General features: G+C 40.9%; 4 protein-coding genes and 4 non-coding genes across 10 annotated transcripts; 2 read left to right on the plus strand and 6 right to left on the minus strand.

The window, feature by feature from the left end:
* Positions 1 to 971: 971 nt before the first annotated feature.
* On the minus strand, positions 972 to 6,359 carry eif4a2 (eukaryotic translation initiation factor 4A). The gene is made up of 11 exons (XM_034555751.1): positions 6,232 to 6,359; positions 4,699 to 4,750; positions 4,467 to 4,599; positions 4,060 to 4,199; positions 3,499 to 3,667; positions 3,304 to 3,413; positions 2,836 to 2,979; positions 2,350 to 2,487; positions 2,151 to 2,240; positions 1,823 to 1,902; positions 972 to 1,743 (listed from the first exon to the last, which is right to left on the minus strand). The coding sequence occupies exons 1-11, from the start codon at positions 6,258 to 6,260 to the stop codon at positions 1,599 to 1,601; spliced, it is 1,230 nt and encodes a 409-aa protein (XP_034411642.1). The 5' UTR covers positions 6,261 to 6,359; the 3' UTR covers positions 972 to 1,598.
* On the minus strand, positions 2,582 to 2,760 carry LOC117747135. Its single transcript, XR_004611386.1, has one exon. It is a non-coding gene; the product is annotated as a small nucleolar RNA SNORA81 (small nucleolar RNA).
* LOC117747134 lies at positions 3,071 to 3,250 on the minus strand. The gene has a single exon (XR_004611385.1). It is a non-coding gene; the product is annotated as a small nucleolar RNA SNORA81 (small nucleolar RNA).
* On the minus strand, positions 3,760 to 3,835 carry LOC117747136. Its single transcript, XR_004611387.1, has one exon. It is a non-coding gene; the product is annotated as a small nucleolar RNA SNORD2 (small nucleolar RNA).
* LOC117747137 lies at positions 4,349 to 4,422 on the minus strand. The gene has a single exon (XR_004611388.1). It is a non-coding gene; the product is annotated as a small nucleolar RNA SNORD2 (small nucleolar RNA).
* A 1,231-nt stretch (positions 6,360 to 7,590) lies between the features above and the next one.
* setd9 (SET domain containing 9) lies at positions 7,591 to 9,465 on the minus strand. 2 transcript variants are annotated; one of them, XM_034556358.1, is made up of 2 exons: positions 9,272 to 9,465; positions 7,591 to 8,963 (listed from the first exon to the last, which is right to left on the minus strand). In XM_034556358.1, exon 2 carries the CDS (start codon positions 8,908 to 8,910, stop codon positions 8,467 to 8,469), a length of 444 nt encoding a protein of 147 aa, XP_034412249.1. In that variant the 5' UTR covers positions 8,911 to 8,963; positions 9,272 to 9,465; the 3' UTR covers positions 7,591 to 8,466. The 2 variants fall into 2 exon arrangements, with proteins under 2 accessions (XP_034412249.1, XP_034412248.1); XM_034556357.1 differs by having other exon boundaries at positions 7,600 to 9,459.
* A 135-nt stretch (positions 9,466 to 9,600) lies between these two features.
* dcun1d1 (DCN1, defective in cullin neddylation 1, domain containing 1 (S. cerevisiae)) lies at positions 9,601 to 12,448 on the plus strand. 2 transcript variants are annotated; one of them, XM_034556360.1, is made up of 7 exons: positions 9,601 to 9,681; positions 10,301 to 10,514; positions 10,643 to 10,811; positions 11,095 to 11,225; positions 11,316 to 11,398; positions 11,478 to 11,574; positions 11,803 to 12,448. In XM_034556360.1, exons 1-7 carry the CDS (start codon positions 9,679 to 9,681, stop codon positions 11,877 to 11,879), a joined length of 774 nt encoding a protein of 257 aa, XP_034412251.1. In that variant the 5' UTR covers positions 9,601 to 9,678; the 3' UTR covers positions 11,880 to 12,448. The 2 variants fall into 2 exon arrangements, with proteins under 2 accessions (XP_034412251.1, XP_034412250.1); XM_034556359.1 differs by having other exon boundaries at positions 9,614 to 9,681; positions 10,279 to 10,514.
* A 514-nt stretch (positions 12,449 to 12,962) lies between these two features.
* ccdc39 (coiled-coil domain containing 39) lies at positions 12,963 to 21,209 on the plus strand. Its single transcript, XM_034555692.1, has 20 exons — positions 12,963 to 13,266; positions 14,019 to 14,138; positions 14,263 to 14,409; positions 14,505 to 14,663; positions 14,772 to 14,864; positions 14,968 to 15,096; positions 15,275 to 15,466; positions 15,565 to 15,668; positions 15,762 to 15,894; positions 16,349 to 16,543; positions 16,653 to 16,817; positions 16,914 to 17,051; positions 17,693 to 17,901; positions 18,063 to 18,186; positions 18,275 to 18,434; positions 18,587 to 18,693; positions 19,469 to 19,609; positions 19,767 to 19,946; positions 20,106 to 20,182; positions 20,762 to 21,209. The coding sequence occupies exons 1-20, from the start codon at positions 13,168 to 13,170 to the stop codon at positions 20,925 to 20,927; spliced, it is 2,838 nt and encodes a 945-aa protein (XP_034411583.1). The 5' UTR covers positions 12,963 to 13,167; the 3' UTR covers positions 20,928 to 21,209.
* The last annotated feature ends 1,458 nt before the right edge of the window (positions 21,210 to 22,667 follow it).

The following is a 22,667-nucleotide window of genomic DNA, read 5'->3' on the forward strand; positions in this document are numbered from 1 at the left end:
CGAGTCGAGGAGCCAGCATTCGATTTAAAATGTATTCAATTATTTGTTGACATTTTTTGAATGGCATACTATAATATGAGTGTTTGGGGTTTTTAAGGCATTGTGTTTTCACTCCATTCGCCGAACCTCTCATCGTGTTCAGGGAGGCGTGGAGCCGATCCCCGCTTACAGCCTCCAATTAGCCCGCATGCCTTTGGACTTAGAATTTGGTTATACTTTGTCTTGATATTGGTTATGACATCAAATGTGTTCTTACATTGAGTTCGATAGGGAATTTGTGAAAGCAAATTATACTTTAAGACAGTAATTTGTCAAAGACAAACTTTTTCATAACATTTTGACACAACCGATTTCTCACCATATGTATTTATATGACAAATTATATTCTGGGTTATGGTTTTACTCTGCCAGCAGGTGGTGTTCAGCAACCAATAGTCCATAACTGCCCAGTGATTTACCTTTATTCATTTTAGATTGTGACAATGCAAATCGCACACATGGCAAGGGCACGAGCTTCGTTTTCACATTTTTAAAGCTGTACCTCAGATCCTGAAATTGTTTCAAGGTGTGATACACGAGAAAGTCAAATAAAAGACAATGTTTGCTTTCATGATTGTTCACCAAATCATGGTCTATTGGCAATTATCTATATGTAACTATTGGTTAAGGGTCAGTTTCCAGGTTCCCATTGCTGTAAACGCAATGTTTATGCCCATTTTAGATAAACTGAAAAATATCCACGTAGCATTTTGTATACTGGAAAACAATTTACATTATTTTTGTCAACAAAATGGCAGTTTAGCTTTCTTTTGTCTGAAACTAGTTTTAAAACATAATTTTAGGGTAAAGTGAAGTACAAAAGGAAAATTGCTTTTCCATACCATCATTTAATGACCTGCTGGATGATGCAATATCAGTTTAATTAAAGTGCCCTTTCCCCTCAGATTATACACTTTAGTAAACAAAACAAGGGTTGTCACAGCAATTTTAATTTATTAAGACATACAATTCATGGAGGTGGGAAGAAGCAGGAAATCCCAAAAGTACCAGGAAGTGTTAGCAAAGGTAAAATCTTATGCGCAAAAAGCAGCTAACTAGTTATGAATTCTGAAAGAACAAGTGGGATTAAAAACATTTAAAATTAACATCCACAAATAATAAAAAAGTGAAACTACAGTAAAACATAAGTGCCTCTATAAAGCTTTCCCACAATACACCACACATATGTTAGCATAGAATAATTTGCAGACTTTATACAGCACTTATACCTTTTAGTCCACAAGTAAATTACTAAACGGTGGAGAACATCTAATACACACATCTTAATTGAACATGGAAAGAAATACCTGATAAGAACCTTTAAGTTTTCAGACCCCATGACTGCGTAGCGCTAAACAGCCACCTGTCGAAGGTTAGAATCCACAACTGTCCGAGGGGAACCACCGTAGAAGTCACCTCCCTTAACACATACCAAAACTCAGATCCAAGGTTTAGCATTGAGAAGTTTTCCTCCCTCGAATATAATAAGCACAATGCAAGTGGACGATCGCTATCACCGCGGTAAAAAAAGAAAAAAGAAAAGAGAATAATCTCAGGGCTCAAATCAGGTCAGCCACATTCATGGGCATCTCCTCCACGGTAGTATTGTAAAACGTCTCGATATCCCGAAGAATCCTCTTGTCGTCCTCAGTGACAAAGTTGATCGCAACTCCTTTTCTGCCAAAGCGGCCACCACGGCCAATTCTGTAGAGTAAAGATGAGCCACCGTAAACTCACGGGAGACTGAGGCGTACTGACTGTTGCAATATGTAATGCCACTTACCTATGAATGTAGTTCTCTCGGTTTGTAGGAAGGTCATAGTTAATGACCAAGGAAACCTGCTGGACATCAATTCCTCGAGCCTAAAGGGGAAAAAGAATAAATTAATTAACTTTTTTTTAAAAGTTCAATTCTAAGACTGTATTCGGCTTGCGTTTGTCGCTCGTATACTAGTTACAGAATCCTACAGAAGAGGAACCCATTGTGGAGATAGAGCACTAATAATCTTCCCAGAGTTTTGATTGCTTGGCCACTGTAGGACTGTTGCACTTAAAAACATTTGGGACATTTCTTATAACCCCACCCCCAAACATAAATGTGTCATACTAACCAGAAGATCAGTAGTGATCAACACTCTGCTTGAGCCAGACCTGAACTCCCTCATAATCACATCGCGCTCCTTCTGCTCCATATCACCATGCTGTAAAGAGGTTAGTTAGAAAAACGTACAGCATTAATACCAATAAAGGAAAATGGCATTGATCAAAAAGCAATGTTGAAGAACCAAGCAGGCAGAGAACAAGTCCTACCAGAGCAGAGACGGTGAAGTCTCTAGCGTGCATCTTCTCAGTCAACCAGTCAACTTTTCTCCTGGTGTTGAGGAAAATGACCGCCTGGGTGATTGTCAGCGTTTCATACAGATCACACAGGGTGTCCAGCTTCCATTCCTGGAGATGTCAATGAAAAACAGTAATAGATTGTCAGCAGTCATGTAATAATGGAAGCCTACTTATCATTTCATTTATACTTAATTGGCAGCTAATGTGTAACACAGGATATTGAGCCGACGGACACTGGACATTAAGGTCCCCCCATAGCCTCATTTCAAACACTGTGCCTTCAATCTCCTTCCCTGGTGTACCCATGCTTACACGGCCACATGAGCTAAACCCGTAAGGCTTGGCTCCTGCAGTTTTAGCAGGGTGCTTTAGTGAGAAGGGACATTTGATATTCATAACTAGGCAGCTTGCAGAAATGTTAGACTACAGTGTTACATGGCGTTTCGATAAACGTACCTCTCGCTCCACATTTATGTAGAATTGCTTGATGCCCTCGAGGGTGAGCTCCTCTTTCTTCACCAAAATGCGAATGGGTTCTCGCATGAACTTCTTGGTCACCTCCAACACCTCTGCCGGCATGGTGGCAGAGAGCAGCACCACCTGTATAAAAAAAAAGGCATGCCGTGTTACCATAGATCCAAAAAGTAAATTGTTCAGCATAGTCAAAAGTAAACGGTCAAATTCAGACTCAAGTTGTGTCACTGCACCTTGAGACAGAGGCCAATGAACATTAAGAAAGAGGTTCGACCACATCCCATTTTCAGTACAGTGAGTTTTGATCTCCTTCCACGCAATACTCTGCTAGCATTATTGCATGAAACAAAAATTTGAGTCACACAATTATAGCAGACTTCGTTTTATGCAGAAGGGTTCCACATTTAACATTTAAACAGAGAGTGTTGTACTTTTGTCCAAAAGTCTTACTTGAATGTTTGTGCTCTGCTTCTGGAAGATCTCATAGATTTGATCTTTAAAGCCTCGACTCAACATCTCATCAGCTTCATCCAGAACAAACATCTTGATAAATTTGGCAGCTGCACAGAAACAAGGCATTAAGTCAAGCTTGTACTTGTGAAATTAAGCAACCGTTTGAGTGATTCTGTTGACAGGAATACTTACACAAGTGTCCCCTGTTAAGCATGTCGAACACTCGTCCTGGTGTGCCGACCACTATGTGAGGGGCCTCAGCCTGGAGTTTCTGTATTTCAGTGCGGAGATCTGTCCCACCGATGCAGGCATGGCAGGCTGCCCCCATGTAGTCACCCAGAGCCAGAATGACCTTCTGAATCTAATGAGTGGGAAGGAGAGCAAAACACAACTTCAGGATACTGGGCAACACAGATGGCATAACATTCCCACAGTGTGTGGAATAACTGTTGAAAGTGATCAGTAAAATATGAGAAATATCTCCATTGTAAGAGTCAGTCCCGAAAGATGGTATGCCATCATATCACTCAAGTTTTCCACAACAGGTACAATATTTCAACCACAAATTCAAACAAAGCCAGATCTTAGACCAATGCAGCCATGGACAGAGACTACACCAATCTATAAGAGTTTAAGTGTTCATAATTTATCGTTTTGAAAAAAATGGTACCTTCGTGATTGAATTAGTGTCCTCAATATGCTGTCTAGGTCTGAGATACTGTGGAGGTCACTGTGACCTCAGAAACAGCATACCTGCTGAGCCAGCTCTCTGGTGGGAGCAAGCACCAGAGCCTGAGTCTCCTTCATCTCTAAGTCCAGTTGCTGCAAGATAGAGATAGCAAACGTGGCCGTCTTGCCAGTGCCCGACTGGGCCTGGGCAATGACATCATAGCCTAATGACAAGGGGACAAATATTATTTACAGTAAGAGATATCATCCAACTCAATATTTTAACAGTGCGTTCATGCATCTATACAAGAAACATGACAATATATCACGTTTCATTGCTTCCCTGCAGTAAACAAGCTTTTATAACAGTATTGAGTGATCAGTAAGAAAATATGGTATCCCCATGATTGGGTAAGTCCCGAAAGATGGTAAAGCATCACTTCACTCAAATTAACCATCAGTTAACTTATCAGTGAAATATGTTTATGTACCTTTGATGCAAGGTATGATAGCCCTTTGCTGAATAGCAGATGGCTTTTCAAAACCATAAGCATATATTCCCCTCAGAAGAGTCTCCTTCAGGCTCATATCATCAAAGTTGTCCGTAATCTCATTCCAGTTGCTCTAAAGGGAAGAAAAAAAGATTGTGTAAGCTCACCAATTTCATGCCGAATGTATATTTTCAGCTGTGAAATGATTAGTGCAATGTCGTCATGCACTTACCTCAATGATACCATCAGGCTCCATTCCATCAGGCCCCTCATGGTCTTTTGAGCTGTGTAAGAAAAGAACGTACGTCAATTTACGATCATATTACCATCAAAAAGTAACTTTAGGGAATAATAACTACAATCTGATGAGATCAATTTTGAGCATTTGTAATCTATCTCTTGATAAACAACTGTCCAGTAATTACTTTGCAACCATGCCTGAAAGAGTGCCGTTTGAGCTATAGGTTGATCTAGTTGGAGACGACAGTGATGCTGCACAACTTATTGCATCCACCTCAAGCCTGAGCTAACGTTAGCTATCAATCAGCAACAACCCAATTGTCATCACCAGGATTTGGCAAATTACCAGAGACTAAACATTTAGCTAGTTGTGTAACTCAACTATCAATGTGAAAGCATTAGTCAACCCAATACAGTTTCATATTCCTTTCCGCCTAGAGTGCTGCCTAGGAGATGACGCAGTGCTGATCTGATCTCTCAAGCCATAAACAGGTTGTACTGGGATGATGAAAGTTAAAGTTTCAAGACAGTTTCAACCACTCAGGATGTTGCCCTCGAGGCAGAACTCGGGACTGCCCCCTCTCTAAGAGGGGCGTGGACACAACTAATCTGGATGACGTATTGCAAGTCTGATGCATCCAACCCCAGGAGGAACGACAAGCCTTAAAAAAACATTTACATAGTAGTAGTCGTGTGGTTCCATTAGGCCCATAAGTACTTTCCCCATCGTCTCTCATTAGGAAGAGTCTGTAAATTAGATATTTGTATGTTTCGGGCCTCCAGGTGTAAAATGCATCGTTATTTTCCTTTGTCCAAGGGAATGAGACAGCCTGGGAGACGACCTATAAATGCGCTTGCAGGCGCACGGATAACGAACTTTTTATTGGTTAATTTATGAGATACTAAGCACATTGAATAAATGAACGGGGCTCTGCTAGCAACGTTGCACCCAGTTTCCTTTCTACATCCACGGAAGCGTCTCGTCCAACCAAGAGTCCGGTGGACGCACGTGTCACATTCCACGAGTTGGGCTCAATTACCAGTACCTCCATAAATGACCGCTTATGTGAGCTGGAAAGGTTAAAGGTCCGCTCGTACGACCACTGATGGGGATTGACGTCAGTGTTTAACCAAACGCCAATATGTCGGGCCTGCGGGAGTTTTAGCTGCACTAGGCCGAGTGGTCGACAGGCCCGATGGCTACCGCCAGCCACCGGCTTCGACGCCATAAAGCAATTTAAGAATACAACCCAAGTTTCATTAACTCCATATAGAGTCGAGAAAGGAACCCAATCGAAAAGTCTCAAAACGTAATTAGTAAAAGCTGTTTAACGAGGCAGATAACGTCACGAGGCTAACGACCCGTTAGCTTCCCAGTGGCCCGCACAGCGGTTGAGGCCTAACTAACGTTCTTGAGATAAAATACATAATTCGACATCGGGCACCCAGCCTTTGCTTGCGCAGGTGCCCGTGCACATATACTTATGTTAGAAGGTAAAAAAAGTACCAGATGTACGATTGTTACCTGTTGTAATCAGCAGAATCGCTAGACATGATCCGTTCCCAACTTCAGCATGCGACTGGAAAGATCGCTGATGGCGAATCCAGCTGCTTTTATGCAGCCGGACTATTTTCACTGTCGAACTGAAAATGCTCAGTTTCGTTGACAATATCGTCTCACTTGACTGGCAACATTTTTTAATCACACTTAATTGTATTCGCTATCTGATTTTTACAAATATATATAACAATAACCTATACAAATGTGATAATTAATCCAGACTATATTTTTTAGCGGAAGGATATTGCAGTAATACGTAGTGCTTGGGCTGCTACAGCGTTTCCAATAGGACGCAACTTGTCATGACAAGGTTGCGCAACATCTTTGGAGAGAGGGTTCGTGTGAGGCCGATACTAGGGGAGTATCATACAGTATAATACAATTACAGTGAGATTAGGAACAATTACACATTGAAAGAGAACATCTACGTCCTCATCATCATGAAACCACACTTAATTGGAAGGAAGTTTAGAGGAATGCAGCAGTGAATGCAGTGTTTTGATTATTTATTTATGTATACATATTCTATTAGATTTAGGCAAGTTTGTGGAACATCAGATTGCAGTGAGTGAGCTAACTATGAACAACAGCTGCTTATCACAATTGAGGACTGTTTAATACATTCTTTCTTTTAAAGTAAGAGTCCCTCTCATTTGTGACTGCGGCATGTGTAATGAAAGAGGTGCAGCAGAGGCAAGATACACTTTTCACCAGTCTTTATACGGCACAATGTGGGAGAAAATTGTCACGTTTTCAGTCTTGACAACATACATTATATTGTAAACTTGTAATATATATTTTTCTCTTCAGTTTACTGACCAACATAATATACTATACTTTTACTTAGTGACCAATTAAAATGACTAATGTCTTTCTCTTTGTTCTTGTGTTGCCCACGCCCTTCTCCCCCCTTCATTTTTGTTTGTGTGAAGGTCTGCCTCTGAATTACTCAAGATCCAGACATTTAACCATGGCCTGTGTCTGCAGATTATATGCCACCCTCCCCCAATCTGAATGTACTCGAGTATTTCCTTCCTGCTCCTCTGGTTACATAGATATTTTGAAAGTTAACATTTGTATACAAAACATATGAGCACCTTATAGATTCAACAAACTGCAGTATTATCAGCTCCTCCTCGACAGCATGCTTCTTACACAGCAATACATTAGAATGAATCCACTAATATTGAATCTAATTTTCATGTATTCAATAATTAACATAACACTAACACCCCAAAAAGGGGCTAGTCTGCATAATATACATACAGCAGACCCTTATAGAGGACCTTCAATGTTGTGTTGATTTTGACGGTCTATGTGGATAAATGCTCAGTGATATTGAGCACTAGAATCCTTTTTAAAGTCTTGGTACTGATTATCCCTTCTCTCCCTTTCCTTCAGCGGGCCCAGTAATATGGCCTGGGCTTCGCAAGCTGAAGCTCTGCTCCTGGTTGGAGGAGAAGGTGCTGTTGCCGGGTGTGTATCTCTTCCCCATACCACGGAGCTCACATAGAGGTAACAGTATTACATGTAGACTGTTTCGTAACGAGTTAAAAGTTCCTTAACTGTAAGTAAAGCAGTATAATACCTCTTTCACCAAGTAGGGGCGTGACCAAGGAGTAGCTACCCCTGAAATCTGATTGGCCACATAGGTGCCTGCTGATTACAATGATTTGCTATCTGCCCTATCACAAGTAAGACCAGAGTTTAAACAGAGCAATGTAAGAAACTGAGAGAGAAAATGCCACATTTATAAGTAAGTTCAATTATATGTTTTCCTCCCTGTCTGCCTATAGTGTATTGTGGATAAAGAGCTGATAGTGTTGCCATAGATATTCAAGAGATATCTTTACTGAAAACAGTCAGTTGCAAACTTGGGTCAACCCAGTTTAAAAGCGTGGACAAGCCCCTGACCTCACTGTACAGGTCTGGAACATAGACCAGTTTCCATGGCCAAATTAATCTTAGATCTTTCTATATATTCCATATATACACTGCAACACTGTCAAATAAGAGCAGTTTTGTGTCTTGCAGTAATCCGTACAGGGTATGTTTAACCTTTATTACAGAACAATGTTAGTGTACATAGAGAGTTTATTTATTTATTTAAAATGTCTTCTTTTAGGAAGACAAACAATAATAAAAGTACATTTTCGTCAGTTCTGACACCAAAGCAGAACAGTGGTGTGTACTTTGACTCTAATGCACAATGGTGTAGTAGTTGGAGAAGAGTTCCTCGCCTGCTGTAATGTCTCTGAGTGATACAAGGACAACACAGCGTAGAGGCCTCTGTGTGTCATGGCTGTAGTTGACATTAGGCAGATACTGGCAGAGCTGGGTGGGGAAATTGTCCGGTACGTCGTATTCCTGGTAGCACACGTTAGCAGGCGTCTCGTCGGAGCAGTTGTTCACATACTGACCAACAGCAAGTGGGTTTTGTGGACTGGATGTCAGCCAGCTGGTGTCACTCATCACAAAAGGCCCCATTCTGTCCCTGCCACTGCATGACTTGAACACCATTTTGGAGATGCCTTTGTCATTTCCATCAATCAAGACACCGTCAATACACCTGAATATAAACGGGTTTTTGATGGACTGGAGAAGAATTGGCTCATAGGCTTGATAGACTGTGCCAGGGTACATCGCCACTGCAGCTCCTTTGGAGACACATCCTTTGGTGACAAACACTCCAGTGCCTGCAGAGGGTAAAGAACTCGGTTTCCGATCAAGGCAGAATCCCAGAGACTGTAACATGGCATCCTCTCCACACACTGCAATACCCCCACACTGGTCTTCTTCACTTGTTATTTGCCCGAGGAAGCGAGCTTGAACAACTAGGAGCTCCCCATGATCCGCCCCACGGCTCCCGAGCAGGACTCTGAAGAGCTGCAGCAGGCTCTTGGAAACCTCCTCATCCGGGACGAGTTTGTCTTTCGAGCGCTCGGTCACTTGCCGCAAAGTTTTCTCATTTTTAGACAGGTTCAGTAGCACCCAAGGTACAAACCTGTGTCTGTAGGATTTCCATTTGTTGTGAAATCTTTTAAAAGCAGTTCTAAACATCCAGATCGACGTCTGGCAGGTGGGACATCGAGGAAAGAGCTTATTTTCTTGTATTATAGAGTCACTTCCGACGTGTTGCTCCTAAATAAAAGCACATTTTTATCGGAATTCGTCAATATTTAATAACATGTTATTTCACTGAACGGTAAGTGTGTACATTGTTTTCAGTAATGACTAGAAAATTGAAGGAACAAAATCCCTTTAACAACTGGCGTAACCAAGGAGCGACCAATTGTGTACTTTTATTTTACTATATGATGCTTCAACCGGAAGAACTTTCCCCGTGCCTCGTAAAACTTTACCCGCATTAGCCAGCTGGATGGGCGGAAAGGGAGTCGGGCAAAGACAAACATGGTAAGAAATAATAGTTTTTACTCCGCTCCGCTGATGCTAACATAAACTATCCCTTTGGGGTGAATCATATAGTTACACAGCTGCGCTGAGTAGCTCACCCTCCCTTTACGTAATGAAAACAACCGGTGCTCTCGACATTAGCATGAGCTAACTAGCTCACGGTGAGCCTAGCCAGCCTCGTTAGCGCACGTTAGCTAAGCCTGCTTGCCTTTAAGCCAACTGACCAACACAAGCAGCCGACGTTACACACACTGCTTCACATATTTACTGCTGCCGGGAGGATTGCGTGACTATCTTGGTGGTTCAGTGGTACCACACACTTAACGATGCTATCCATGTAAGGCTAGCCAGCCATTCAACACGTTTCTAGTCGGTGTCTGCTGTCAGGGATGCATGTTATTGCTGGTTGCCTTCTGGTTATTAACGTGTCCATCGATGATTCTGGGTTTATTTAGCTGACAACCAGCCTGCCATTATTTTGGAGGGGCATGTTTGTTTGTGAGCGTTCTGCAGTTTTGACAACCGATACAGATGGTTGTTTCTGCTCGTGCTGTTCTTTGCACTAACGTGAGTCTATTCGTGTGTTGCAACAACAAGTGTTTTGTATGTCTTTGTGCAGAACAAGCTGAAGTCCTCACAGAAGGATAAAGTTCGTCAGTTCATGATTTTCACACAATCCAATGAGAAGACTGCGCTGACCTGCCTGTCACAGAATGACTGGAAACTAGATGTTGCCACGGATAAGTTTTTCCAAAATCCAGAGCTCTATGTTTCAAATCTAAAGGGGGCCTTAGACAAGAAGAAGCTTGATCAACTGTACACCAGATATAGAGGTACGAGATGGAAGATGTTGTAGACAGTACAGGAATACATCACACTTGTAATATCCACATTATTGTTAATCATTTTCAAATAATCCATTTGGCTTGGGAAGTAATTAATCAAGCAGTCTAATATTTAGATCCTCATGATGATAACAAGATCGGCATTGATGGGATCCAGCAGTTCTGTGACGACCTGGCTCTGGACCCTGCCAGTATAAGTGTCCTCCTCATAGCCTGGAAGTTCAGGGCAGCAACACAGTGTGAATTTTCAAAACAGGAATTCATGGATGGCATGGCAGAACAGGGGTGAGAATGAATTTTCAGATGGTACAAACAATCATGAAACTCCTTATGTGAAATGGACTTTATAATTTAACTCAGAGATACCATACTTTATATAATTTGTTATAAGTTTTATTTACAAGGTTTCAAGTATAAACTGATTTAATTGTAAGGTCGACAAAGTTACCATTGAAAATACACACATCTTATGAATTGCTTGCTTTACAACAAACAATGATGATTTGCACTGTAAAAAACATTCCTTCTTGTCCAGCAAAACATAACAGTCCACTTTGTGTTTCCACAGGTGTGACAGCATAGAGAAGCTAAAAGCTCAGCTGCCAAAGATGGATCAAGAGTTAAAGGACCATGGGAAATTTAAGGACTTTTACCAGTTTACATTTAATTTTGCAAAGAATCCGGGCCAGAAAGGTTTGGGTAAGAATTTTGTAATACTTACTATCAATTACTTTAAAAAAAAATTTTTTTTTAAATGAATGTATTGACCTTCTTCTGGTTATTTTACAGATTTAGAAATGGCAATTGCATATTGGAATTTAGTACTGGCTGGAAGATTTAAGTTCCTGGGGTTGTGGAACACATTTTTAGTTGTAAGTTGATCCCTCAAAATTACTCTAAAAATGCAAACATTATTCCTTCTCATTGACTTTGCCCCTACATCTTTTGCAGGAGCACCACAAAAGATCTATTCCTAAGGACACTTGGAACCTCTTACTTGACTTCAGCACTATGATCACAGATGACATGTCGAATTATGATGAGGAAGGTTTGTAGCGACAGTCGGCTAAAAGTAAACCCATTTACCACTGTGGATGCAAGTGTCTGTGACGTGTAATTGTTCCTTCACAGCCTATTAGATTAGGGGCCTCTACCAGGCTTCACACATGCCTATTATGGCCTTACACTATCAAAACATCACATCTGTCAATAATCATATCTTCACACATTGACAAGAGTCAATTCATTGAATCTGTTTCATTTGTTCTTTTTATAGGCGCGTGGCCTGTCCTTATTGATGACTTTGTGGAGTTTGCACGACCACACATCGGGACCAAAAGCACAGCAGTTTAAGGGCTGCTCTCACAATGGGAACACCCATGTGAGGTTTCTAAAAACCAGAGCGTGCAGTAAACGGAGGACAAGAAGACCGCACTGAGCTGAGAACTATGTTGCCTTTTCAACCCTCAGGACTGAAATATTTTACACAACAGAGACTTTATATATGTGTGTGTGTATTTATATATATATATATATATATATATATATATATATATATATATATAAATATAAAAAAGGCATATCTCTTTGTTGGTCAACTTGTGGTGGTTTGGAACTTTTATCTTAAGTATTGGGCTTTTTGTGTGCGCTCAAGCCAACTAGAGAGGAGTCACCATCTTGGCCCATTGATGTGGTTGGGCTCCGCTCAAAAGCAGGTAGATGGACACACTTTTGAATTGTTATCTAAACACGAGGGTTCGCGACAGGATGTTGTTCTTTAAATATTGAATTTTAATACTCTTGTGTGCATTCCTGTTTTTGTTTTATGATACATTTGTGCGACAAGTCAGTATAAAACATTGATTGTAATTTTTTAAGCATAATGCTGATAAAATAAATGTTTCAATTTGGTATCTTTTAAAGCTGCCAGGCCTCTATTTTTGTGTAATTTAGAGGTCATTCTCAGTAACCCCTGGTTAGAGAATACTTCTGATTTCAGGCACATATGCCTTCTCTAACAAATGAAACCAATGTTTTGAGTTCTATGAGGTCAAATACCATAAACAATGTCAAAATGTCTTCCTCTCACTGCAACACTAATTATGTTTTGTTAATGACTGGTAGGTCATTTGTTTCCAGCTTGGAGAAGTCTGTATAACTGAATGTTCAGCTGGTCTGATAATGTTTGGGTTGGTTATGTTAAATTATACATAAGTGATTACACTTTTAGGGAGAGGCCATAATTCTGCAAACGTTGGGGTGACTTCTGTTTTCTTTTCGCCATACTTAGTCCCTTTCATACTGTATCTGTGTATGATACGTTTTGAGATATAACTCCTATTGTTCGTGTTGTATAGTCAGCGTTTTTGACATTTCATTAGTTGAGAAGGGGGGGGGGGGGGGGGGGGGGGGAGATACTTCTGTGGACTTTACGATGTGATGCGCTGCATCCTTCCGCCTGGCCTCGCGCTGCCTCCTTGTGGTGACGCCGTTTAAAGGCACACGCGGTTGTTAAGGGCAACAGACAACTTGACAAACAGACGGCGGATTGCAACAGCACACTGAAGAATTGGAAACTACTGATCGCATCAGTTGATTACAACCATCATCCTTTTTTAATTGGACGGAGAGGTTTCTGAACATGGCGCGCGCTGTGCACTCAGTCTTATCCGCGATGGGCTGGGACGAGCGCCTCGCGGTGCCCGAGCCCAACGCGGACAACAAGGCTTTGCTGGAGGAGGTGAGTGTGAGGAGGTCATGACACCAACACCGTACAAACCAGTTGGAGGTTTGACATGTAACGGGAAGCTACATGTCATGTAACGGTGCGTTTAGTCCCCGTTAAACCTCAAAACAAGACGTTTCAGTTCAACGTTACAAAATGATATCAGCTGGTTGAGCCTGTGTTGCCTCGTAGGACCGTGTGTGTGTGTCTGTGTGTATGGCCTACACGTTGTTTCCCTTATAAAGTAAACATGAAACGTTGTTGAAAACTGGCAAATATAAGAGAAGTGTGTCAAAAAAATTTCTCTGTAGTTCCTGTATTAGACTGCCCACAATATTTGCTTAGTTATTCAGGGATGTTCTCTGTATTTCTGGAAGTCTTGTTTCTCAGTATTGAACTGTGGCCAGTGATGCATATTTTAACTTTTGTCTGAAGTTGTTGTTTTTACTTCAAATAATCAAATTGATATATTCCAGGTCACGTGGCACACTATCAAAACCTACATGGCTGCATGAGCTTCCTCTGTAACTTTTATATAATGCTCTACATTGTGACCATATTGCAATAATTACTTTATTAGCTTTATCCCACGTAATACTATGATTCACAAGTTGTAATGTGTTTTTGGTTAAAACTGTTAATAATGTGTGACAAGACAAATGTTTGTGACTGCATGTAGTGATGGTCAAACCATAGAGACAGCTGACGAGAACAAACAAAATGCCATATATGTTTTGCTTTTAAAATGATGACCTCCTCAACAACAGATCCGTAAAAAAGAGACAGAGTTGGTGCAACTGGAAAACAAACTTGAGAAGAACAAGGATGAAAAGCAGTTAATGACCGAATACCTCAAAAATGCTAAACAAGAGCTGGATAATACTGCGGTAAGTGTATCAGAATGTGTGGTGTATTTATTCAATGTCAGACAAAGTTCTTCTCTTGTAATTGGGTATAGTCCAAATATCAGGGTGTGTTGTTAATTTCTCTCTTTGATTTCCCTGCTCACAGGCTCTGTGTAAGGCGAAGGAAAGGGAGAGAGAGTTGGAAAAACACCTCACAGCTCTCGCAGAAAGGGAGTCGGGTCGCCTCGCACAGGAGACTGTTAAGATGGAGAATGATCAGAGGTCTTTAGCAGAAAGGAAGAACATGCTAGAGGTCTACACCATCCACAGCATATATACTTTAACGTATAGAAACAATTATAGCTGCTTGGTGCTAAAATACGACTCAACCTTTGTCCATTGCCTCAGAACCATATCTTCAAAGCCAAACAGAAGCTAGAGGAGTTCAGGAACCAGATGAACTGGGACCAGCAGACCATGGATGCCTTTTTAGAGGAGTCAGCACGCAAAGATGAGGACACAATGGCCATCATCAAGTACGCCCAGCAAGATGAGCTGAGGATCAAGGTGAGGAGAAAAGGGCCGAATTAGAGAAGCATCAACCGGCCGTGCACATATTCTGTGTTCAGTAAACTAACTTCCTGAACTAAGAGCGTTGTACTTTTTCAAATATAGTCGCTCACACTGGCTATAGAAAAGAAGACACTGGAGGCCAATGAAAAGCGTAAAGCACTTGACAAAGAATTGACTGAGACTTTATCCGCACAGGTACGATAAGAAACCACTCTCACAGTTCATGCGACAGATTTGAAACCTTTAAGACTTTTCACGATGGCTACAAGAACACACGTTTGTTCTGCTTTCCAAACAGATCGCTTTGGATAAAACTACAGAGAACTGGCAGCAGGCCCACCTGGAGACGCAGCAGCTCATTCACCAATGGGAAAACACCATCGGGCAGATGAAGCGACGAGACGCTGAGATGCAGAAGTGTGCTCTGGTAAAGTGTGACTGTACACTTCTGTTGCTAAAAGACATGCAGACTTATCTAAAGCATATACAAATAAAATATATGTATTATTTGATAAAGCTCTGAACAATTAAAACCAACAGAATGAACGCACGTTGGACCGCTCAAGTAAAAAGTGTAATCCTGTCTTGTTCCTTCCTACATTCAGCTACTTGTCCAGGCCAATCAGAACATCAGGGAGAGGAACGGCACCATCGCAGAGAAGAAGCACTTGTTGGATACTCAGAAGAACAACAACAAGGAAACTGAGAGGAATATAGCCGTGGCCAACCGACGGGCTATAAAGCTGCGGCAGGATTTGAATGAGCAGGAGAAAATCTGCAGCGGGCTGAAGGATGAGGTCAGCTTTTGAATCGTGTTCACAAATGTTTTCCATTGTGGGATTAACTGAATGTGCGTTTAAAGAATGAGTGAGTTGTCATGTGATGTGTCTTGCAGCTTGAAAGTTGCAAAGGCACACTGGACCGAGCCAACTCCAATGTGAAGTCTGCGACATCCCACATATCCAGAATGAAGAAAGACATCCAGGATAACGACGACAAGTCAGTGACATCGTACAACGCATGCCTGTTGCTATATAATCGCTTTAGCTTTAGTACCCAAGCGCCGTCTGTATATATGTGTGTGTGTTGTAGACTCAAGCAGGCCCGGGCCTACAACGGTGCACTGGGAGAGAAGCTGAAAGTCGTGACTCAGACAGCCCTTAGTGAGGAGGAGCGAGCTGACCAGATGGAGCAGCTCCTCAAAGATGAGGAATACGCAATCAAGGTGAGCAGCCTGACGGTCCTGAAACATAAACCGGCAATTTGCTATGCTGCCAGTTGGAAAATAATTCTGTTGTTGAACGCATTTTTATTATTGTTTGTTCCTCACCTGAGGACCATTTTGCATCTCAGAACTTTTAGGCACAATCAAAACATAAACTTGTGTTGGTTTAGCCATGAATTTAAAGCTGCAATAACCCCTCTCATGCTACATAGAGGACTTCATACCATGTGATTGGTGGATGTTGTTTTAACAATTAATAAACACTTTTTTATTGGTTGTTGATATTTTTGATTAACAGCTAATGTTCTCCTAAAAACACAACACAGCCAATAATTGACCATCAATCAAAGATGGGACCTTTCTGTAAAGGAATAAACACATGATCTGCTAACTCAAAATGCAATAGCTTTGTGCTGTTCCTGTGTAACCCTGTCTGATCTGTGCCTTGCTATAGGAGTTGGATGTCCAGCTGCTCGACGGCAGGGAGGAACTTTTTTGTCGCAGAGAGCGTTTTCAGGCTCTCAAGACAAAAGAGAAGGATTCTATTGCACAGATTTCAAGGAGTAAATACACCATCACCAGGCTCGACTGCCAGCTCAAAAAGCTGGAGAAGGATGTATTAAGACAGAAGATGACGATGAGTGAACAGGCACGCTTACCAACAATCTTTCTACAATCACACTACCCAGCTTTCCCTAGTCTGGTGCAATAGCAACACTTAGACTCAGACTTTCCTTTCATTCTCCTGCTTTGTGTAGGACTCTCAGATCGTCGGCCTGAGTAGAAAACTGGCAAGGCTGCAAGGTAACGTTCAAACAGATGAAAAGCAAATGCTCAACTTAAAGATTGCTGAGCTACGGAAAGCCCTTGAGGACAAGAAGGACACAGCCAACATGCTTACCAACACCCTCAAGGAGTCTGAGGTCGGTCTGATTGTCACCTCACCGTAACATTCTGCATTTGTCACTCACTGAACCAGGGAAATAATTCCCTCTCACACGTGTCCTTGGCTCTGACAGGCTGATATTCGCTATTTGAGGAAGGAGATGGAGAAGTTTGAGACTCAAAATAAAGATCTGACTGACAAGGTAGAGGATTTCATCCTTCTCCGAAACATCAATGAAAAGGAGCTGAAGAGACTCAGGCTCAGGAAACAGGTAACGAACTGCTGTCCTTAAAACATAAAACCAAGACATGTGGACATACTCCGTGTGGTTCTCTTCACTTTGTTTGATTCAAGGTTATATCTCAGTTTGGAAGGTCATTCCTCTAATTTTTGAAATAAGTATTTATTAAGTAAAACCACCCGACATTTAGTGGTTTCCGCCACTCAACTATAACAGTGTGAAGTGTCATTTTTATGTTTTTCATACCATAGTAAATCTAACACGTATTTTCATGATCAATTCCTCTTTTAATTGTTTTATTATTTGTTGTAATTATTCAGTTTAGCCTGTAGATTGCAGGACATAGTGACAACTGTTATTTTAGCACATATTATTTATTGACATTTTAAAGGAAAAACTGAGTCATGAAAGAAATAATGAGATAATTTAATAATCAAAATGCTTGTGAGTTGCATCTCTAGCTCTCACCTTTTAGGATGTCAATACACGCTGCTCAGCACTCAACCCCCAGATGTCAGTGTTATCTAGATACCTGATACAAAAAAGCTGATGTCATCAATCAGCTAATAATATTTTTAAGGGTTTTACACTCAAATATAGCTGACGTTATGCCACGTATCTTAAAATGAGCACCATCTGAAGTTACATTGCCTTCACTCGTTCCCGATCAGGACAACATGGTGGAGCACAACGTCATGAAGATAGAGGTCAAGCGTATGAGGGATCTGCTGTACAACAAGGCGGGCAGCGTGCTGTCCTTGGAGAAGAGGAAGCTGGAGCTGCAGAAAGCCATAAAGGACCGGGAGGAGGAAGTGAAGGTCTACAAAGAAATGCTCAGCCACCAGCTCAGGATCAGTGAGCAGGAGAGACAGAGACTCAGGTAACAAACGAAGACCAGCTGTCACGCTCCTTCAGCCTTTGCTCATCCAGCCCGCTATTCTATAAAACGTCGCTCTCAGTTTCATGTCATACTTGCATGATTGAGAATATGTTTAACAGAAGAACGATCACTTTATTTACCGATTTGATCTTGTGTTGAAGTGCTGAACTGAATGAGAAGCTGTCCAAGATCGACGCGATGAAGAAACGCTTTGAGGTCGTGATGCTCTCGATGGCAGCTCCTGAGGGGGAAGAGGAGAAATCACAGGCGTACTACATCGCAAAGGTAAGAGGTCTTTGAACACACCGCCGCGTTACACGCAGAGTCCGTTGAAGCCGAACACTTTGATTCTTTGATGTGTGCCTTTCATCAGGCTGCACAAGACAAAGAGGAGCTCAAGCGGAAGGGGGACGGTCTGGATGCTAAAATCCGGAAGATGGAGCAGGAAAATAGAGCTCTGGAGAACACCATTCAGTTGTTCAACAACAGTAACTCAGCATTTCGCAAATCCCTCAACAAAGTAAACACATCCAGTACGTGTGACCAGGAAGACGGAATGAAACTAGATCAGCAACAGCAGTCTTAAGAGTAGGAAGTGACTTAAGTGTCATTTCCCTCTTTGGCCGTTCAATCAGTGGAGCAGCTCTCATTGATCACAAAGTCATTTAGACTGTTTCTGTTTCAGGTCCAGAGCAACAGGAAAAACTGAAGCTAGAGGAGAAGTTGAGGGCGGCTGAGGAGACGCTGAAGTATAAGAAAAGACAAGTCCAAGAGCTCCAACAGGACCTACAGGTTATTTCCTTAGTTCCTGATCACTAAATACATCATCCTAAAAAGTAGCATGGCCCATCACAACACTCCCCTATTTGTCTTACATTTGGAATATATCCTCCAGAGCTCAGCCTACAATTTAAACATGTTACTGTCAACAGCATTTTAATGCCAGATGTGTCAACTAAATCCCACTTCCTCTTTTACTATTCACACTAAGTAGGTTATACTAGCAAAACTGCACTTAATATACATTTAGCAGTAATAGTTTTATGTTTTGTATATTACGCCTTATTTTATTACAACCCAATTTACAGCACAACTCATGTTGTACACTGTTGGACATTATTGTCAGTATTGCCAGCTTTTCTTTCTTTCTACACTCTTTCCACTGTTTTTCATTTGCCATATTTTAATAATAATAATGCATTTAATTTATATAGCGCTTTTCGTGATACTCAAAGACACTTTACATAAAAAAATTATAACATCCTAAAAATAAATAAAATTACAGCTAAAACAAATAGGGACTTTGTCAGTTGCTCGGACCCTAATAAATAAAAATAATAAGAACATAGAGCAAACAATCACACATTAAAAGCAGATCTTCCTTGTTAAAGCCCTCTCTCGTCATCCCTGTCTCTCCGCTTGAGTAGTACACAAGCAGCTGAATGTATTATTTAGTTTTGGGTCATGAATAAACTCACTCAACACCTCGGTCTACCAGTGAGGTGGTCTGCCCCTATGTGCATTGCTTCTGTGTGACGTGTGTCGGTGTTCCACGCTCTGCTCCCAGGACATGGACAACACCTTGGAGAGTTTGCAGCAGGAGGAGAAGATGGAGAAAAATAAGATCGAGCACAAACACTCACTCATCAGTAAACTGGAGAAAGAAATCGCTTCCCAGCAGGAGAAGGTGGACAGAGCCACAAAGCAGGTGTGATGCCTGTGCTACTTCCCCTGAATACTGGGAGTGAGGGGTGAATAAAGGAATAATGTTGTGTGTATTTTATATTATGGGTATCTTTGACCACATTATTAGCCGTCACCATAATCACATTAGTTTTTGTGTGTGTGTCCTCTCTGTCTGCTAGTGCTCTAAGCTGACTAAAGAGATCCGCTCGGGACAAAACACCAAGACGGAGACTTTTGAGGAGAAGGACATTCAGCTGAGGGAGTTGAAAGAATTCAATAAGGGTATCAACAGCATGCTGAGCGAGGCCATGGAGGACAAACCTGACCTCAGATCAGTTTTGGAGAAATACTTCCTGCAGGTATATAAAACAATTGACACAATTAGTTTTATTCAGAGGATTGATTTAGCATTTAGCCATGCTAATGATTCTTTATTGTCATGTATGGAGTCATGTGTGGGATTCATGGAGTGGCAAAAACAAATGCCTTTACTTTGAGTGTGTCTCGCCCTTTTTCAGGCCAATCTGTCTCTTCCATCTTCATCTTCCACTCCTTCGAGCCACCGGAGCTCCAAGACAAGCTTCGCCTCTTTCAGGTCAGACTTGATTCCTTCTTAATTAGACCTGTTGCACAGAGAAGGTAATTGTGGAGGTTAGAGAAACAATCAGCGGCCATGAGGTTAAATTATAAGACTAATCATAAAGGTGTCACAAGGACAGATACAGGAGAACATTCCTGATAATAAATCATCTCTGGCCAGATCCTCCTCAAATTGAACAACATCGATAAACCTTGCACCGCTTTCACTTTATATACACTTATATACTCTGTATACACTTTGCATTTTATTCATTTTCATTTTCTTTATTATTTATTTTTTCTTAAATTGAATAGGACATTCAATTTAAGAAAAAATAAATAATAAAGATATAATATTTTATTGTATTGTGCATTTTTTCATACTTAATGTTAAAGTTTTATGTTTACTCTGTAACTTCTGCTGCTTCAAAGTATATCTATCTATCTTGTCAATGGAATATAATAATCAGCTGGAAAACACTGGTTTTACTGGTATGCTCCACAATCTGATTGAGAATAACTCATACATTGAATTGATATAATGATAGAAATACAAAACATAAATATATATTTCACCCTGTGTACACCGCTGCAGGTCTCTTGCCTCCTCCAACAGCAGCAGCCCCAGGGCCTCTGCACTGCACTCCCCCGTGCTGAAGACGGTGGAACTGGGCTTGGATCTGACCTTGACCTCCCCTCCCTCCACCACCTCTAGATGTTCCAGCTCTGCAAGCAGCAGCAGCAGTTTAAAGAACCCATAGTGACTATTATCACACTTTATTTTACTGTCGTGAATGAAGAACAAGAGAAAGAGGATTACACTTACAGGATCGATGACCATCTCCTCCTATGATGTGATGTGAGGTTTAATTGTGTAATGTGTAAAAAGAGGTTCAGGGTGGGTTTGGTGTTTTAATGTATTTGAATGAATTAAAAAGTATGTTGTTGTTCATTTAACTATTATTCTTAAATTTGTAGAGTTTGTCTATTTCACGTTCATTGTAGTTATTATAATGTAATCGAAAGACTTGTTTATCACACGAAATGTATATTAACAGACTTTAGTTTGACAAAAATCTAAAAACTGATGTAAGTTTTTCTTTGATTAAAATAAGAAACATGATACTCCTTTTTTACATTTTTTTAAATTGTAGCAAATATCTCACTCTTCAGCTTTTCTTTGGATAATTCACAGGGTCTGGAATATGTGCATCCTCTACAGGCTTAGATGGGGAACTTCTGTCTCAGGTTTCATTGAACCGTGTGTTTTGGTTACCTGCTTGGCTTGCCGAGCCCTTTTTTGAGAAACTGAGCTTTTGTTACTTATTGCCACACCCACATAAGGGTTACACTTCCTGGTACAGAACAAAAGCAGCTGCACACGCAGACGGCTTATTCCACTACAGATTTCACACTTTTTGGGGGAATTAAGCTTCAACATGCTGCTGCTGGTTCTCTTGGCTGGGTGTTTGGCCTTGTGTGCTGCACAATCAAACCGTGAGTAATTTAAATTATTGGGAGTTGTAAAGGAGATCCTTTTAAATGTGTATACTGAGAGTATATTTATTGAGTTTATAGGGAGTCTAGATTTGAAATGGGGCCTAATTTATTTTTAATGTCCCCCCAGTACCCTCTCTCGTCGATGGGATGCTGTCTACCTTAGCACCGGACCTGCCTCCATCTGAGTCAACAGACGATGGTAAGTGCTTTTTAAGCTTGCACAATACGATTCAACTTGATGTCTGATGTGATTTTAATGAATTTTCTTTTGTATGACCAGTTGTGGCCTTCCTTGTGGCAACTGTCCACTCCTATATTGAGCTAAATGAAACAACAATAGTTCCAGTCCTGGACCAGGTAAGTCACTGCAACCGTGTTCACTGTCTTCACAAATCTACATTCATGTCCAATTCTGGCTTTCATTTTTATGATAATAAGAGTCATTATTGATAGTGCTATCTGATATAATCTATCTGTTATTGACTGTACGGTGGACACTGGCTTGGATATGATGAGTAAAAATAATGTGTGTCTTTCAGGTCATGCGCATGATCCAGGAGATCCGTCCTGATCTGAAGTTTATGATGACAGTGAAGAAGATCGAAAAAAATTATGACTACAACATATACAACTTTCATCGCTAAGCCATTTCAATCATTTTTTTTTTCTTCTAATCAACAAAGACTGCTATATTTGGATGTATTGAACACCATAACTAATATACAAGTGAAATATAAGGTTTTGTACATGAGAAAATTCAAATTGCACAGATGGCGCCCAAATGCCCATTTCGCCTAATTAATCTGTACTAAAACCTCTCTAACTTTGTTCTTCTTTACTTTTTCAAAGTCAAACTTTGCAGAGAGACTGTTCACATATTGTGTTATGATCTCTGTGGTTTTTGCTCTGCATCCTTCCAAGAGATAATCATCCTTTTTCTAGGCGAACCTGAAAATTCAACTTTTGCCAGTAACACATATACTAATATTTACACATCTGAA

This window comes from Cyclopterus lumpus, chromosome 17 (assembly GCF_009769545.1).
Source record: "Cyclopterus lumpus isolate fCycLum1 chromosome 17, fCycLum1.pri, whole genome shotgun sequence".
NCBI lineage: Eukaryota > Metazoa > Chordata > Actinopteri > Perciformes > Cyclopteridae > Cyclopterus > Cyclopterus lumpus.

What these genes read in the sequence shown, in the direction of transcription:
- ccdc39 (XM_034555692.1), top strand. Translation starts at nt 13,168, where the DNA reads ATGGCGCGCGCTGTGCACTCAGTCTTATCCGCGATGGGCTGGGACGAG. An exon ending in AAGAGCTGGATAATACTGCG is followed by an intron (nt 14,139 to 14,262) that starts GTAAGTGTATCA and finishes CCCTGCTCACAG; the next exon opens with GCTCTGTGTAAGGCGAAGGA. An exon ending in ACAAGCTTCGCCTCTTTCAG is followed by an intron (nt 20,183 to 20,761) that starts GTCAGACTTGAT and finishes ACACCGCTGCAG; the next exon opens with GTCTCTTGCCTCCTCCAACA.
- setd9 (XM_034556357.1), bottom strand. Translation starts at nt 9,327, where the DNA reads ATGTTTAGAACTGCTTTTAAAAGATTTCACAACAAATGGAAATCCTAC.
- eif4a2 (XM_034555751.1), bottom strand. Translation starts at nt 6,260, where the DNA reads ATGTCTAGCGATTCTGCTGATTACAACAG. An exon ending in AGCCTGATGGTATCATTGAG is followed by an intron (nt 4,600 to 4,698) that starts GTAAGTGCATGA and finishes TCTTCCCTTTAG; the next exon opens with AGCAACTGGAATGAGATTAC. An exon ending in CGAGAGAACTACATTCATAG is followed by an intron (nt 1,744 to 1,822) that starts GTAAGTGGCATT and finishes TTTACTCTACAG; the next exon opens with AATTGGCCGTGGTGGCCGCT.
- dcun1d1 (XM_034556359.1), top strand. Translation starts at nt 9,647, where the DNA reads ATGGGCGGAAAGGGAGTCGGGCAAAGACAAACATG. An exon ending in GATGGCATGGCAGAACAGGG is followed by an intron (nt 10,812 to 11,094) that starts GTGAGAATGAAT and finishes GTGTTTCCACAG; the next exon opens with GTGTGACAGCATAGAGAAGC. An exon ending in TCCGGGCCAGAAAGGTTTGG is followed by an intron (nt 11,226 to 11,315) that starts GTAAGAATTTTG and finishes GTTATTTTACAG; the next exon opens with ATTTAGAAATGGCAATTGCA.